The sequence below is a fragment of the Pseudochaenichthys georgianus genome, chromosome 5 (assembly GCF_902827115.2).
Source record: "Pseudochaenichthys georgianus chromosome 5, fPseGeo1.2, whole genome shotgun sequence".
Lineage (NCBI taxonomy): Eukaryota > Metazoa > Chordata > Actinopteri > Perciformes > Channichthyidae > Pseudochaenichthys > Pseudochaenichthys georgianus.
In genome coordinates, this window is record NC_047507.1 from 19,073,145 (window position 1) to 19,087,180 (window position 14,036).

At 39.6% G+C, this 14,036-nt stretch overlaps 2 protein-coding genes across 2 annotated transcripts; one reads left to right on the forward strand and one right to left on the reverse strand.

Annotated features, from left to right (window-relative positions):
• The first annotated feature begins 40 nt into the window (after window positions 1–40).
• Window positions 41–6,909, forward strand: slc26a6l1 (solute carrier family 26 member 6, like 1). The gene is made up of 19 exons (XM_034083566.2): window positions 41–306; window positions 467–606; window positions 769–879; window positions 1,094–1,269; window positions 1,356–1,520; window positions 2,101–2,253; window positions 2,554–2,636; window positions 2,960–3,107; window positions 3,221–3,334; window positions 3,627–3,704; window positions 3,823–3,918; window positions 4,053–4,159; window positions 4,330–4,399; window positions 4,481–4,573; window positions 4,936–5,046; window positions 5,412–5,834; window positions 6,253–6,307; window positions 6,395–6,540; window positions 6,630–6,909. Exons 1-19 carry the CDS (start codon window positions 170–172, stop codon window positions 6,654–6,656), a joined length of 2,433 nt encoding a protein of 810 aa, XP_033939457.1. The 5' UTR covers window positions 41–169; the 3' UTR covers window positions 6,657–6,909.
• A 103-nt stretch (window positions 6,910–7,012) lies between these two features.
• Window positions 7,013–12,359, reverse strand: p4htmb (prolyl 4-hydroxylase, transmembrane b). Its single transcript, XM_034083568.2, has 9 exons — window positions 11,433–12,359; window positions 11,246–11,327; window positions 10,310–10,500; window positions 10,104–10,200; window positions 9,563–9,725; window positions 9,294–9,479; window positions 8,991–9,081; window positions 8,701–8,824; window positions 7,013–7,606 (listed from the first exon to the last, which is right to left on the reverse strand). The coding sequence occupies exons 1-9, from the start codon at window positions 11,763–11,765 to the stop codon at window positions 7,392–7,394; spliced, it is 1,482 nt and encodes a 493-aa protein (XP_033939459.1). The 5' UTR covers window positions 11,766–12,359; the 3' UTR covers window positions 7,013–7,391.
• Window positions 12,360–14,036: the final 1,677 nt, after the last annotated feature.

A 14,036-nucleotide genomic window follows, 5' to 3' on the forward strand; every position in this document is an offset into this window, starting at 1 on the left:
GTCAGAGGGCAAAGGAGAATTTTTCCCCAACAGTTAGCTTTTTCCAACCTAACATCCTCCTTTAGTTAACCATTAGGCAATATGGTGTACATATGCACAGTTGTTCTTGTGACAGACGAACAGGAGCATCAGTAGTAAAGGGTAAGAAAAGTTGCAAAGATTCAGACCAATGGACTCACGCAGATTTGGGAAATACATTGTGGAGCGGGAGGTGCTGGATGAGCAGAGACTGGAAGAGATAACGCAGAGAAAAACTCACTCTGACAATCAATCTTCTCTAACTGAACGCCTAAAAGACTCCTTAAGGTAAGACACATTTCATGGCTTTCAAATGTACTCTACTTTAGATGTAGATGAATGGTCTGATCTTCTATTCAAAGATAACCACAGACCCATTTCAGTTATTTTTCCTTTAAGCTTTATCCAATATAAAAACTTGTTTCTATATCCTTCACATCTCTTCCAGATGTACAGTACCCAAACTGAAACACAGCGTGATGAGCAGCTTGCCGGTGTTGTACTGGCTGCCCAAATACTCAGTCTGGGACTATGGCATGCCAGACCTCATCTCCGGCATCAGTGTGGGCATAATGCACCTGCCCCAAGGTATGACAATGGTCCATTATTTCATGACTTAAAGGGTGAATGACAAAAACCTACTAGTTCAACTTTAATCCATCATTTAATCCAGTAAAATGCTGAAGCTTCATACAAATATTCATAAGTAAAGACTGAGATTGGTGTAACCAAACTTGTGTTTTCTTACAGGTTTGGCATATGCGATGTTGGCTTCCGTACCTCCTGTATTTGGGCTGTACTCGTCCCTCTATCCAGCATTGATCTACTTCTTTTTTGGAACATCACGTCATATCTCTATCGGTATTCAAAAGAGAGATTGAAAGTTAATAGAGCACATAGAGCAGTACTGGTACACAATATAACACATAATATGTTATAAAGCAAGGATAAACTGACCAAAATATGCTATTATATTAAGTAAATGCTAAAATAAGCTATATGCAGTATAATAAAAGAGACGTTACACCGTTATCATTACAACCTCTGTAATAATACTTTTCTTCATTGTGTTCAGGGACATTTACTGTGCTCAGCATCATGGTGGGCAGTGTGACAGAGAGACTTGCTCCAGATGTGAATTTCCTCATACAAAATGGGACCAACGTCACTGCAGAGGTGAACATAACTGCCAGGGACTCATACAGGGTGCAGGTAGCGGTTGCTACTACGGTCCTAGGAGGACTAATTCAGGTCTGAACCTTTTTGCTGAAATCATAACACGCCATTTTGTTGTTGAAGCTGCCAAAACTCACATTTACACCTGATTGTTTTCATAGGTGGCTCTGGGTTTGGTGAAGTTTGGATTTGTGGGAACGTATTTGTCCGAGCCTCTGGTGCGGGCTTACACAACGGCTGCTTCAGCTCATGCTGTGGTGGCACAACTGAAGTACATCTTTGGAGTCTCACCAACACGGTTTAGTGGTCCCTTTTCAATGGTGTATGTGAGTACTATCAAGTCATTTCTTCTGATGACTTCCTACCAGGAATGACAGTAACACTACCACACTCAAAAGAGGTTGTTGTGCGTTTGTCATAATTTTATTTAAACTTGTATTCAACTGGAAATCTTTGAAATGTGTTATCTCTTTTATGTAAGAAAATATATTTATATCACACATACTTCCTTTTTAAGACACTCTCTCCAACTGTAATGTATTTCAGGCTTGAAACAGGACATAGCTGAGGTTGGACATATCAGGGATCAATTAAATAATATTAGGGATGGGACGATATAGGTTTGAATTGGAATGAAAACGATATAAAACATTTACAATAAGTTCACTGTGGTGAATTTATTTGATCAAGAAAGATGTGAATACACTTCCATAAAGTTCAATAAACATTGAGCCAGTAGTTCTGTAATCCTGCTGACAGAAAACAAGCCAGTACGAAAACATGTCTCCCTTGAGGGATGTTACTATGACTCAAAATCATTTGGTGTGTGCATCAAAGCATGTATGTGTTTTATTATTTACAGGACTAAGCCATAACCACCTACTGCTTTTTATTTTCCATTTTCAGACTCTGAAGGATGTTTGCTCCTTGCTGCCTTACACTCATCTTCCCACACTGGTGGTCAGCGCTGTGTCCATGGTGTTTTTGATTGCAGCGAAGGAGCTCAACTCTTTCATCAGTCCAAAGCTGCCAGTGCCGATCCCAGTGGAGCTCATCACAGTCAGTTGATAAGACGACACACTCTCTGGCCTCTCTTCGTGTTATCCCCTCTGTGCTCTGCGCTGCTGCTGCTGATGTTGCAGCTTTAAAAAGCACAGACACAGAAAGCTAAGCAGCTGAATCAGCAGTTGTGCCTGGGCCTCTGAGTTTGTGCAGTTTACAGCAAAAATTGAGATTCTTTAAGGCTAATAATTAGTTTGACCTCTAGCATATGGTTAACAGGTTTTTAATGATTCTTGTTAATGGATTAAAAGGTGTTGTTTGTGGTTTCATCTGTATTATTTCAAATTATGGATTTAGATTGTGGCGGGGACATTGATATCAGCCTATACCCACTTGAACAGAAACTACACTATTTCAGTTGTTGGAGAAATTCCTAGTGGGTAAGCATTTCGATTTATTTTATACTGCTGTAATTCTTTTTTGAGTCACATTCCCCATCTTGTTTTGCAAGGCGCAACCAACAATCATTTTCATTTCCCACTAATCTGCTGATTATTTTTTAGATTAATCAATTATCATTTGTATGTTTGTAATTGTCAGCACCAAACCTAGTGGCTGAAAATAGCATTTCTACTTTTTTTTATGAAATTGTATTCTTCATCTATTAATTTATGGGGATTATTTTCTTTGTTTATACCTCTAAACGTTGAAGCTCTATTGTTTATTACTAACTGATTTATTTTTTCCTCTACCTTTTCACCAGTCTAAGTCCTCCCAGTGTTCCAGATGCAAGTCTCTTTGGAGAGGTTATTGGAGATGCTTTTGCATTGGCCATGGTTGGATATGCCATATCTATTTCACTTGGCAAAACATTTGCACTGAAACATGGATACAAGGTTGATAGCAACCAGGTAAATAATGTCTTTAATAAACTTTATTTCTGAAGATACCTTTAGTGTACAATCATTTTCTCACACCTTATTTCTCTTCTCATTCAAATGTTTCTTTCTCCACCCTGCTTCAGGAGCTGGTGGCGCTGGGTCTCAGTAATGCGGTGGGAGGATTCTTCCAGTGCTTCTCCGTCTGCTCCTCTATGTCTCGAAGTCTGATTCAAGAAACCACCGGAGGGAAAACTCAAGTGAGTGAGCAGCAGAAGTAACAAGATTATATCAGCTTGACCTCACAAGTACTGTGAACATGCAACATGCAGTAGTTATACTCTATTATGACCCATTTAAGGATGATTGAGTAAGAGTAAAAAGCAAATAATGTTTAATTAAATAAAACCACATTGTGTACGTAGGAAAATCGAACACTTTTTTATTGGCTTTCAAAATACAGCAACATTGTTATTTTTGTTACCATGTTACCATTACTGCTCTGAACACAAATAGTTCAAAACAACCAGAAACTTCATGTTTTTATTGCAGATGGCCGCCGTTGCCTCGTCTCTAATTGTGTTGGTGACTATACTGAAACTTGGACCCTTGTTCCAGGAGCTGCCAAAGGTTCTGTTACTCGAACACTCCTCTTCACTACAAAGTAGACTTAAAGTTAATATCTAATGCATGAGATGTTATTGTAATGGATTGTTCTTATTAATCATGTTGGTTGTGCTTGTTTCAGGCTGTCCTTGCAGCGATTGTCTTTGTAAACCTAAAGGGCATGTTCAAGCAGCACTCGGACATTGTTACACTGTGGAAACGCAGCAAGATCGATCTGGTGAGAGGTTACATTATTATTCATTTGAACAATACCCCTACAAGAAACAACTGCAACATAATCAAGTGTGGTGTTGAATCTAGAAACAGCCATTGTTTTTGTTTCCTTTTCATTATCATGCTGCACCCCCCCAGATGGTGTGGTTGGTCACTTGGGTGTCAACACTGCTGCTCAATCTGGATCTGGGTCTGGTAGCATCCATCCTCTTTGCTCTGCTGACTGTCATTTTCAGAACTCAGATGTAAGACACCTCTGAACTTTATCATATTATTTCTCCCTTCAGTATCTGAGTTATACTGTGTATATGTGAGAATATATATAAGCCAATGGTGTTAGGATGCAAATGTAGCCAGATTGCAAAAATAATACTGTATAGAAACATAATATTTTGTTGTCTTTTATTCCTTTAAGGCCAACATACTCTGTTCTGGGAAACGTTCCAGGTACAGAACTGTATGTGGATATAGAGACCCACAGAGAGGTAAAACAAGAGGACTAACCGTACATAAGATCTTTCCCACACTCACAAGAAAAATGCGAATAACCTTTTGCTTTTTTACAGGCGAGAGATGTTCCTGGTGTTACTATATTTCGCTCCTCTGCTACAGTTTATTTTGCCAATGCTGATCTGTACATCGAGGCTCTGAAAGAAAAGGTTTGTTCTCTTTCATAGTGAAAAACAAAGTAAAATAATCAGTCCAGTCTCTACATACTGGCCACAGAGGATGTTGCCAAAGAATCAGTCCAATATGCCACCTTCAAATGCTTTGCTTTATATAAACACTACAAAACTGATTTTGACCATTTTAGCCAAGTCTGAAGGTCTCTAAAAAAAAAAAGTGTATAATTTGGTGTTCGGGTCTGGGAAGACCCAGCAGAATTGTTTTGGGTGACTCTGGGTCAAATTTGGCCCAATCAAGGTTCATCTTAGACAAAGCATAAATATCTTGTTTTTGTTCCTTAATATTTTTAAAAGATGCAGATTATGTATTATTTTTCTTGTTGATCTTTTTTCAGAGTGGGCTTGACATCAGTAAAATGATTATCTATAAGAAGAGGCAGGAGGCCAAACAGAGACGTAGAGAAAGGAGGGCCGAGAGGCGGGCAAAAAGGCAAGCCAAAAAAGAGGTGTGTACACTTGAGATGTATAATACAACTGCAAAAATAATACTTTAAAAAATAGTAAAGATTTTAACGAACATTTGCACCTTTTGCACCCAAATCCTGTGAATTAAAAAAAGTAGGGCTGCAAATGGTGATCAAATTATTTATTAATGATGTCAATTAATTGCTTTATCTATGAAATGTAAAAATGGCTGGTCGATAATTGTTTGGATTAGTAAATTACTCGACTAATCAACTAACTAATAATTAAAGTAAATGGCTGAAGAGTAACACTGGACAAAACTACAGGTGACCAATGATCAAGCTACCAAAAAAGTGCTCTTTGTTAAAAGGAGTTTGACTGATTTGTTTCTCGTACCCCTCTTCAGAGACGGGCAGCACAGAGGGCAGCCAAACATCTATCTGGAGCGCCGGTGTTCTCTGTGGAGGAAGAGGCCGGCAGCTGGAGAAACACCTGTGTGGACGGGGATGTTACGGACAGAGAGCAGCAGGGCTGCACTGAGAGGGAGAACGGGACAGTGTTCATCATCCCAACTACTCCTCGAACCCCCGACAGATGGGAGTACCTGAAGGGAGGAGAACCAGACTGCACGAGCTTAGGGTCCATCTCCGAGCTGCAGGAGGGGGACACCACCACCCTGGACTCCAGCAGCGATGACACGCTCAGCCGCGATCTGGAGCGCATCTCTCTTGGGTCACTGGGCAAGTGGACCTGGGATATTCACTCAATCATTATCGACCTCTCCACAGCTAACTTCATTGACATAGTGGCAATCAAGACTATCAAAAATGTAAGTACTAAAGTGAGAAATATTTAATTTAAGGACAAATGCCTTTAAAGTTGTCATTCGAAAATGTCCGCATTACAATATCTTTAAATTACTCGACCTATGTTATATTTTGTTGAGTTTTTTACTTGCAGATCTGAAAACACCTGGACCTGACATATAATTATATTGCTAAGGATACAAAAAATCCTTGCTATCCTTTTGATAAGGGAATGACAAATCTTCAACACAAACAAAACTGATTTTGATTTAACTTTGTCTTGATGTCACTGAAATGGGAGTTTATTATATACATAATGTATAGTACTCTTTAACTGTTACATAAACTATGATGATTAACTGTGAGATAATTAATAAGGGTGATTAGTTGCAACTGATGGGGAACAAACAGCATACATATTCTGAATTTTCCTTTTTGCAGATTATCCATGACTTCAGTGAGATTGATGTAGATATCTACATTGCTTGTTGTCAAGGTAAGTGAACCACTTTTCCTGAAGCCTGCACTGCATGAAAAGTCTCCACTGTGGTAGTAAATTGTATGTAAAATGTTTTTTCCTCAGCCCCTGTAGTGGAACAATTAGAGCTTGGTGACTTCTTCTCTGAGACGATTACAAAGAGAAGTCTTTTTGTCTCTGTTCATGATGCTGTGCTCTACTGTCTGAACCACCGCGGAGCCACATCTATCCCCAGATACGAGCCATCAGTGGTGAGTATGTGCAGCTGATGTCCAGGTGGACGTGCAAGGTTGATACTTAACATTTTGATTAAACTAAACTGCTTTCTGATTGATTTCAGGATACATACGATGGCACAAAACTTTAAAGGGTTTTAACCAGAGGACATCCAGCGCTGAAGATGGAAAGAAATGTCTCAACATGGGGGGGGCAGTCAAAATATTTTATGGAATTGTATTTATAAAGTAATGATGGACAATTGTTGTGTTATATTTATACATCTTATCTTTCAAGTAGGAAAACTGATGACACATGATCTTTTATAGAGTTTTTATTCAATGTGGAAGAGAGATAGAGTGCATTGTAGAGAAAAAATAAATAAAATCCATGAAACACCCAAACGATACCTTTGAAGAAGAATTTGGTAGAAAATAACGAGGAATCCAAAGAACAAACATAGACAACATGCATCATGGTGACAGTGTGTCAGCCTTTTTTGGTAATGGCAGCAATAACAACGTAGGACATTGAAATGTTTACAGTAGCCATTTCAATTTTCAAGTGCAATTTCTGCTCATAGCAACAGCTAAATCTGTGGAGCTAATGCATGCAAAGGGAATTTTTTTTGTCCTAACTCTTTTAAAGAGTTTCTAATACAACATTCCTAAAATGGTAAATTATGAGGGATTAAAAAATAACAGGATAACAATATCTGAGCAATACTTAACAAAAGCATCTCTTTACAGTTGCATAAACCCACTGTGACCTCATTCCCTGAATAAAACTTGTCTCCACATACTGGCCACAGAGGATGTTGCCAAAGACTTTGTGCACATGACTGAGGAAGGCTAGGTAGGTTTTCTTTTTCATTTTGGTTTATGAGCTACAAGTCTTGATGGATATCAGAACTCTGCGTGTCCTGGTTTAGAGTCAGATCTTCATCATCATCCTCTGGCTGCTGTGAAACCAGCTGCTGGTAGCGAGCCTGCCGCTGGTAATCCGGGTCGATGTTGATCCATTTATTTGCAACCCACTTAGTGCCCTGGGTGACCATGCACCCTCCATGCAGAGCGTATTCATCCTGCTCTCCTACCCAACCTTTTGAGAGAGGAAAAATAATAATTTAACTCAATAAGCCATTCAGATTTCGCTCCGCTCCCCCCACAAGTTATGAACCTGAAAATGAGCATGATATATCCTTTAATGTTGATGAGCAACTTCCTTTTTATCATGTCTGTTTTTTAGGGCTCACACTGATGTTCTGGTTACAAAACCGCTTGGTCATGATAGGTTGACAAAGATAATGACGTTTTTTTCTTGTAGCTAACACCTGAGTTTATTAGTTTGACTAGAAATCAACCATAGTGCACTCAGACTTTGTATTCTTACAGTTTGTAGCTGTCTTTCTAGATAACCTTTAATCTTTACAACATCAATTTTTTATCTGAACACTTTGACTCCAGTTAATATGTTTACTCTAATTTTGTGCCACCAAATTGTGATACTTACATGTGAATTGCCAAGATGTATGACATTTAAAATACAGTTTTAGGATTTACTGTAGGCCTATGCTAACAGGCAGCCTATGGGGATGGCAATGCTGGCCAATCGTTTTGACTAAATATCTCTGCAACTATTGGATTGAGTGTGACAACACTTTGATGACCCTCAGGCCTTTTTATCTGGTGTAATGATCAGGTCAGAGTTTTCAATTAGTCAGTGACATAAACAGAAATTCATGTTTTCTGGACAGTGTATCCTAATGAATTTGGTGATCCTCTGACTTGTAATCTAGTGCTACAATGAGGCTAATGTGTCAAATTCAAATGACTGAATCAGCTGTATTGTGTGTTTAGTGCTAAATGGCTAATGCTAACACGTTTGGATTGTCCTGATGAACGTTAGCATAGAGACATTAGCATTTACCTAGCATTTAACATTTGAAGAGCTGCGATCTGAGCTGAGGACTGAAAGTCTTGTTTACTTTTCAATAATATTGTGTAAGGTTTTAAAAACTATTTGTCAACAGACTTTACCTTTTGATATTTGCGCTGGCATGTGTATACCGGAAAATTGTTAATTTAAAATAAAATTCTAAATGTGCTCTTAAATTGATTGAAATTAGTGTTTGCTGATTAGCATCTTTATTGCCACATAATGTTAAAAAGTGTGATTTTTAATGGGAATCCTACCTTTTCCATCTGAAAGATAGTTGTACCAGAAAACAGCTGTCCCTTTGGAAGGTTTCACCCTCAGGTTACTCTTGTCACAATTCCTTCTGGTGTCCAAAAGGTCCACATCATTCTGTATGAGGGACTAAAACACACACTAAACTCAGTGACACAGTTTTCTGAACGTCCAAGCCTTTCACTCACTGCCAAACATGTGAGTTAACACAGATATGAAAGACATGCACAGTATGTACACAATACTTTTCCAAGGCTCTCCCTACACATTTCAAGGCCCACACACAATTACCCACCACTTCATCATAGGTCCTGTTGTCTGCCACAGGGAATGCGGTCTCCCCGCCCCCCTCAACAGAGTTCAGGTAGAAGAGAACTGTGATGTACCTAGGTGTGCAACACAGATTTAAATTGACACACACACATTTGGTGCAAACAAACAAACACATACTGTACAAACACTTTGTAAGCAGTAGACGAGCACACACATTTTTCCCAAGTTAAATCCCACAAACTACCATGCAGGCTTTCAACATGGAGTTTAGTAATCACACTGCACAGATTAATTCAGATCTGGTTGGCCTACACACTTGTCTCACCTGCAAGACGTCTCGAAAGGAGTGGAGGTGTTGGCCGCGAGACGTGTGTGCGTGCAGGCAGTTTCAGGATACACAGGGCCGCTGTCATGGTGGGCATGGTAGTGTCCTCCCTGCTCATACCGTACCACCTGTAGCGGCTCACTGAGGTCCACTAATGAGGGAGGGAGCCGAGTGAGGCGAGTCACCCTGTGTTAGAGAAAGGTGAAGAAAAAATATGTTAAAATTGTTATTTGTGATAACCCAGTTATTACAGGAATAGACTTGCTTACTTTGTCTTGATGTCTTGGAGGACCTGATGTGCTCCTTTGCCCTGATACAGCCAGGTGTGTCTGCTGTTCCTCACCAGCTGACTCTTCTTCACCCCTCGCTGCAGCAGGAAGCGCTGGAAGGCATCGTTGCTCAGAAGCCTGAACTCTTCTAGACTCAGCAAACCTGTCCAGGATATGTGAATGCACATATCAACCTGATGCCTTGGGTACGTTTTAATTTCATGCATCATTGACACTTAGCGTTGAAAATCCTGGGAATATTCAAAGTGGAAACTTCAATTTGTATTCACTGGAATAAATGGAAATATAGGGTTATTTGCTGAGGCTCTTTCTGTTAGGTCAAATGCAGATAAAATAAACCTTTAATCAAATCATTAGTATAAATAATAATCCTTATAATAGAAATTAAAACAATAATATTGTTGAATTCTATTTAAATAAGTTGACTAATTTAACATTAAGGTAAAAAAGAAATCTAAAACTAATATGGAAATAGATATATTTCTGTAAAACAAGTGCAGTTTCTTTGCCCTATTTTTACCATCGCCATCCTTGTCAGCTTTGAGACCAGTATAGATTTCTCGCAGATTCTCCGGTGTGAGCCAGATGCCGTCCCTTACTCGAGAATGGGTCAGTATCTGTTGGAGGCATAATAGTGAAGACAGGATGAGTTAACTCTGAACTAAAAACTAGTGCATGTCATACATTAATACAGAACATGCCCACGATCCACAAACAGACATACACCTCATGAAGCTGCAACTGTCCATCTTGGTTGATATCAAGAAGGTTGAAGATCTCGTCTGGACTGAGGTTGAGCTCCTTAGCCAGCTCTTCCTGACCCTCCTGCACCATCAGTTGGCTCTCCATTAGACCCTTTAGCTGTGCAAGCTGCATCACAACACGGCACTCATCATCCGACAAAAACCCAGGGATCTCTGCAGACAAACACAGAGACAAATAAAGTTACACAGACTACTCTTGGGTTAAAAAAAGATAAAACATCATTGCTTTTATAAAGTAGTATTCAAAACCTTTCTCCACTTGAAGGATTTGCTAATTAGTCACCTTTGAAATATTTTTTTAAACCTGTCCTTTGTGACATTTCTTGTTTCTTTTAAGGGTTTATTCGAGAAAATAATCAGCATTTAATTGACACTCAAAATGATAGTTTATTTTATTAAAAACAATGCAGACCCATGATGCCTGGTGTAAACAATAACACAAAAATTAGAACAGTTATATAACCCTACTGTATAGTTGATCTATGTTTGTTATACCACTACATGCCACTAATAAAGAGAACAACAAATGTAAATAAAAACAGTTGAGTATACTAAATGTTTTTACTTAAAAACGTTTGTGCCATCTTTACTTCAGCACATCTAAAAACTTAATTTGTATGTTTTATATTGTTAGTTTATATCTGTAGCCAGTCAGTTATAAGCCCTTAATTGCAGTAGTTGCCTCAGGATCTATTGACATATGTTATATTGCATATGACCTCAGCATGCACATATCTGTTAATAGGTTATGTGTTTGGGGGTGGAGAGTGTTATGAATGCATGTTTGATTTGAGGAGAAGAAAAATAAGCCTCTTTTGCCACTGAAGCTTTATATATAGGCCTACCTCTATGCAATGAAGGCAAATTTGTTTTGATACACGGGTGCTTTGTTTCTTACCAAAAAGCAGAGGTTTCATACTCAAAGTCCTCATTTCATGCACTTTGTTTTGCATCAGTGACACCTTTTGGACGTGTCCCACCTGAGAGATAGATCAGAGAAGTGATGTAGTGCTGCTACAGTGTTTAAGAGAGAAACACACTAGATGAAAGAGTGGGATTGATGCAAACATGTTCACATTACTCACCCTAATCCCCTCGATCCTTGTCAGAGAACTGACGCGCAGAAACTCGGGCTTTGATGGCGGACGTGGCGACTCGGGCTGCTGCTGGTTGCTGCTCGGAGCATCACGACCCTGGCTGGTATCTTCCTGCCCGCTATTGTAGTGCACGTAAAACAGCAGTGCAATAACATTGATGATGTATACATGAAAAAACACCATCACTACTACGAAGTAGGAGCGGGAGCACACGCCGGTCTTGTTGCAAGTGGGGCGGTCGGAGTGCGGCCGGAGCGGCAAGGTCGCGCTCTCGGACGGTGTCGTGTCCTCAGCATCTGATGCTTCCTGGTTGTCGCTCATTTTCCCGAAATTCAAGGAGACGATACTTCCTCAGCAGCAAAATACATGCAACTGCTCAAACGATGTAATGAGCATCTGGTTGTTTCTTAAAGGTAGCAGATGTGCAGACTGACAGTTTGATTAAAAAAAGAAAGCCAGTTCCTCCGCTGCACTGAAAAAAAACACGGAGCATTCACGACAATACACGTTCTCGTTTAAGATGAAGAGTCCACTATCATTGGCTATGTGTCGTTGTGCTTTTGGTCCACAGACAGCTGTAGCAGGATCGAACAGTGTTGTTTACACTGCAGCAGTCCCAGTCAGCAGCGGGAGCAAAGCGCACTGCGCACCCAAAAACACAGCGGAGCGCATCTTACAAACCTGCTCCATAAACCTGATCCAGCATCAACAGAGTACGATGATTACCCTTTAAGATAAAATAAACACGACACGTGAACATAAAATACAAAACACCACGGCTGTGCAGCATATTCTACTATTTACGACCGAGCTCCGTTGTTCACATCAACAGTCTGCCGACTGTACAATACTGACCTCTGGTGAACTAAACAAATAATACACCACCTCTCTACTCTCTCTCATACATTTTTAATCTCTAGAAACAAAATATAATATATTGTAACAATATAGATCCAATTTGTAAGGAAACCATGTTAGTTCATACAGTTACACATTTAGCAATAATGATTAATTTCTTCTTTTTATTATCTTTTATTGTGTTTTAACTTTTTTTGTATTCTTTTTTAATTTTGCATTAACTACTGTGGTTTGCCCTAGGGGCATGTTAGAGAAAGGATTACAAAAACAAACTTTTGATCATATTTCCAAAATATGTAGCAAATATGGACAAAAATAGTTGTCACTTCCGGTGACCATCTTAGTTTCGCTCAAAGTGTGCAACTTCCGAGACAGGTAGAAATCATGGGTAGAAATATTATACTTGTGCAAGCCAGTGAAAGAGCTTCAACAATGCCGACATATCTTTTAAGCCCGAGAGATTCCGGTACCCGGGCCCTCCCTCAACATCTTGCAGGAAACAGTGTCTGAGGGCATCTTAACATTTAATAAACTATGAATATTTTATATCCATAATGGGAAGAAACTCATCTAACTGATCATTTACATTTTTTTCTTCAAAAAAACCTCCACAATGCTAACGCTGAGCCTCTGAATTAGCAACGAGCGAAACATGCTAACAGATTACTGCACCGAAACTCACTCATAAAATCTTATTATTTATCTTTCTGCACATCCAACCCATCAATTCGCATCTTGAGATGACACAGAATCGATGGGTACAGACCTATGGTACAGACATCATCACTCCATGATTAGAACTCGCGACTTTATAAACAAAAACAGACATCAAAACATGTGGCGCTATGTAGCTAAACACGCTAACATGGTTTACCTGTGTCGTTGTCTGGTCAAAAGTGGTCTTCAATGGCATTAAAACGATAAAACGCTGCTGAAGTTAATCCAATGTGTTTTTGTCCCTTTGAAATGATTTCTGATAATCCATAGCAATAAACCTGCTTTTTCCGTTTCCAGGGGCCTCATTTATAACGTTGCTTACGTAGTAGAAATCCCAAAAATAGGTACAGAAATTTTCAGAAATTTTCCGATTCACCAAACATTGCGTACCGGCGAGGAAAGTGCGTACAGCACTTCCTACGCCGGTTTCCCTTTATAAATCACAATCGACTCGAAATGCGGTGCAGCTTTTGCGTGCTTCACGTAACGCCCATATTTGCCTATAAATAGTCAAAGAAACGCCCATTCATTAATTCATTTTGACTGACTGCATGAAGAAGATAGCAGGAAATGACGACAGAACAGCTAAAAAAGACATCTCACACCATGTCAGATTTTGGTTATTTTGGGGAGGTGGAGATAAATCATATTGTTTGGTGGATGCAGTTTGAACCAGAGTAGCAGCATGGAGGTCGGATCGTCACCAAAATAAATAAATAAGTGGTCCGAAAAAGGTTCATGACAAAAAAAATACACATAGCCTTCCTCAGGCAGTGTGTGTTGTACCGGGGACAGGAGACACCCCCTCGATGAGAAACTGTAAGAAATGATCGGGGAATCCCTCCAGAATGGAGTCATGACGACTGGATAATATGAATTATGTTTTCGTATTTGGTGGTTTGTGTCCCAGCTGTCGATCAGCTGTGTGCAGCGTCTCCAATGCAGCCTGTGCATCTCAACCCCCCCCCTCCCCGCAGCAACTCTATATCCACCAGTCAGAGGAAATACAACTAATGT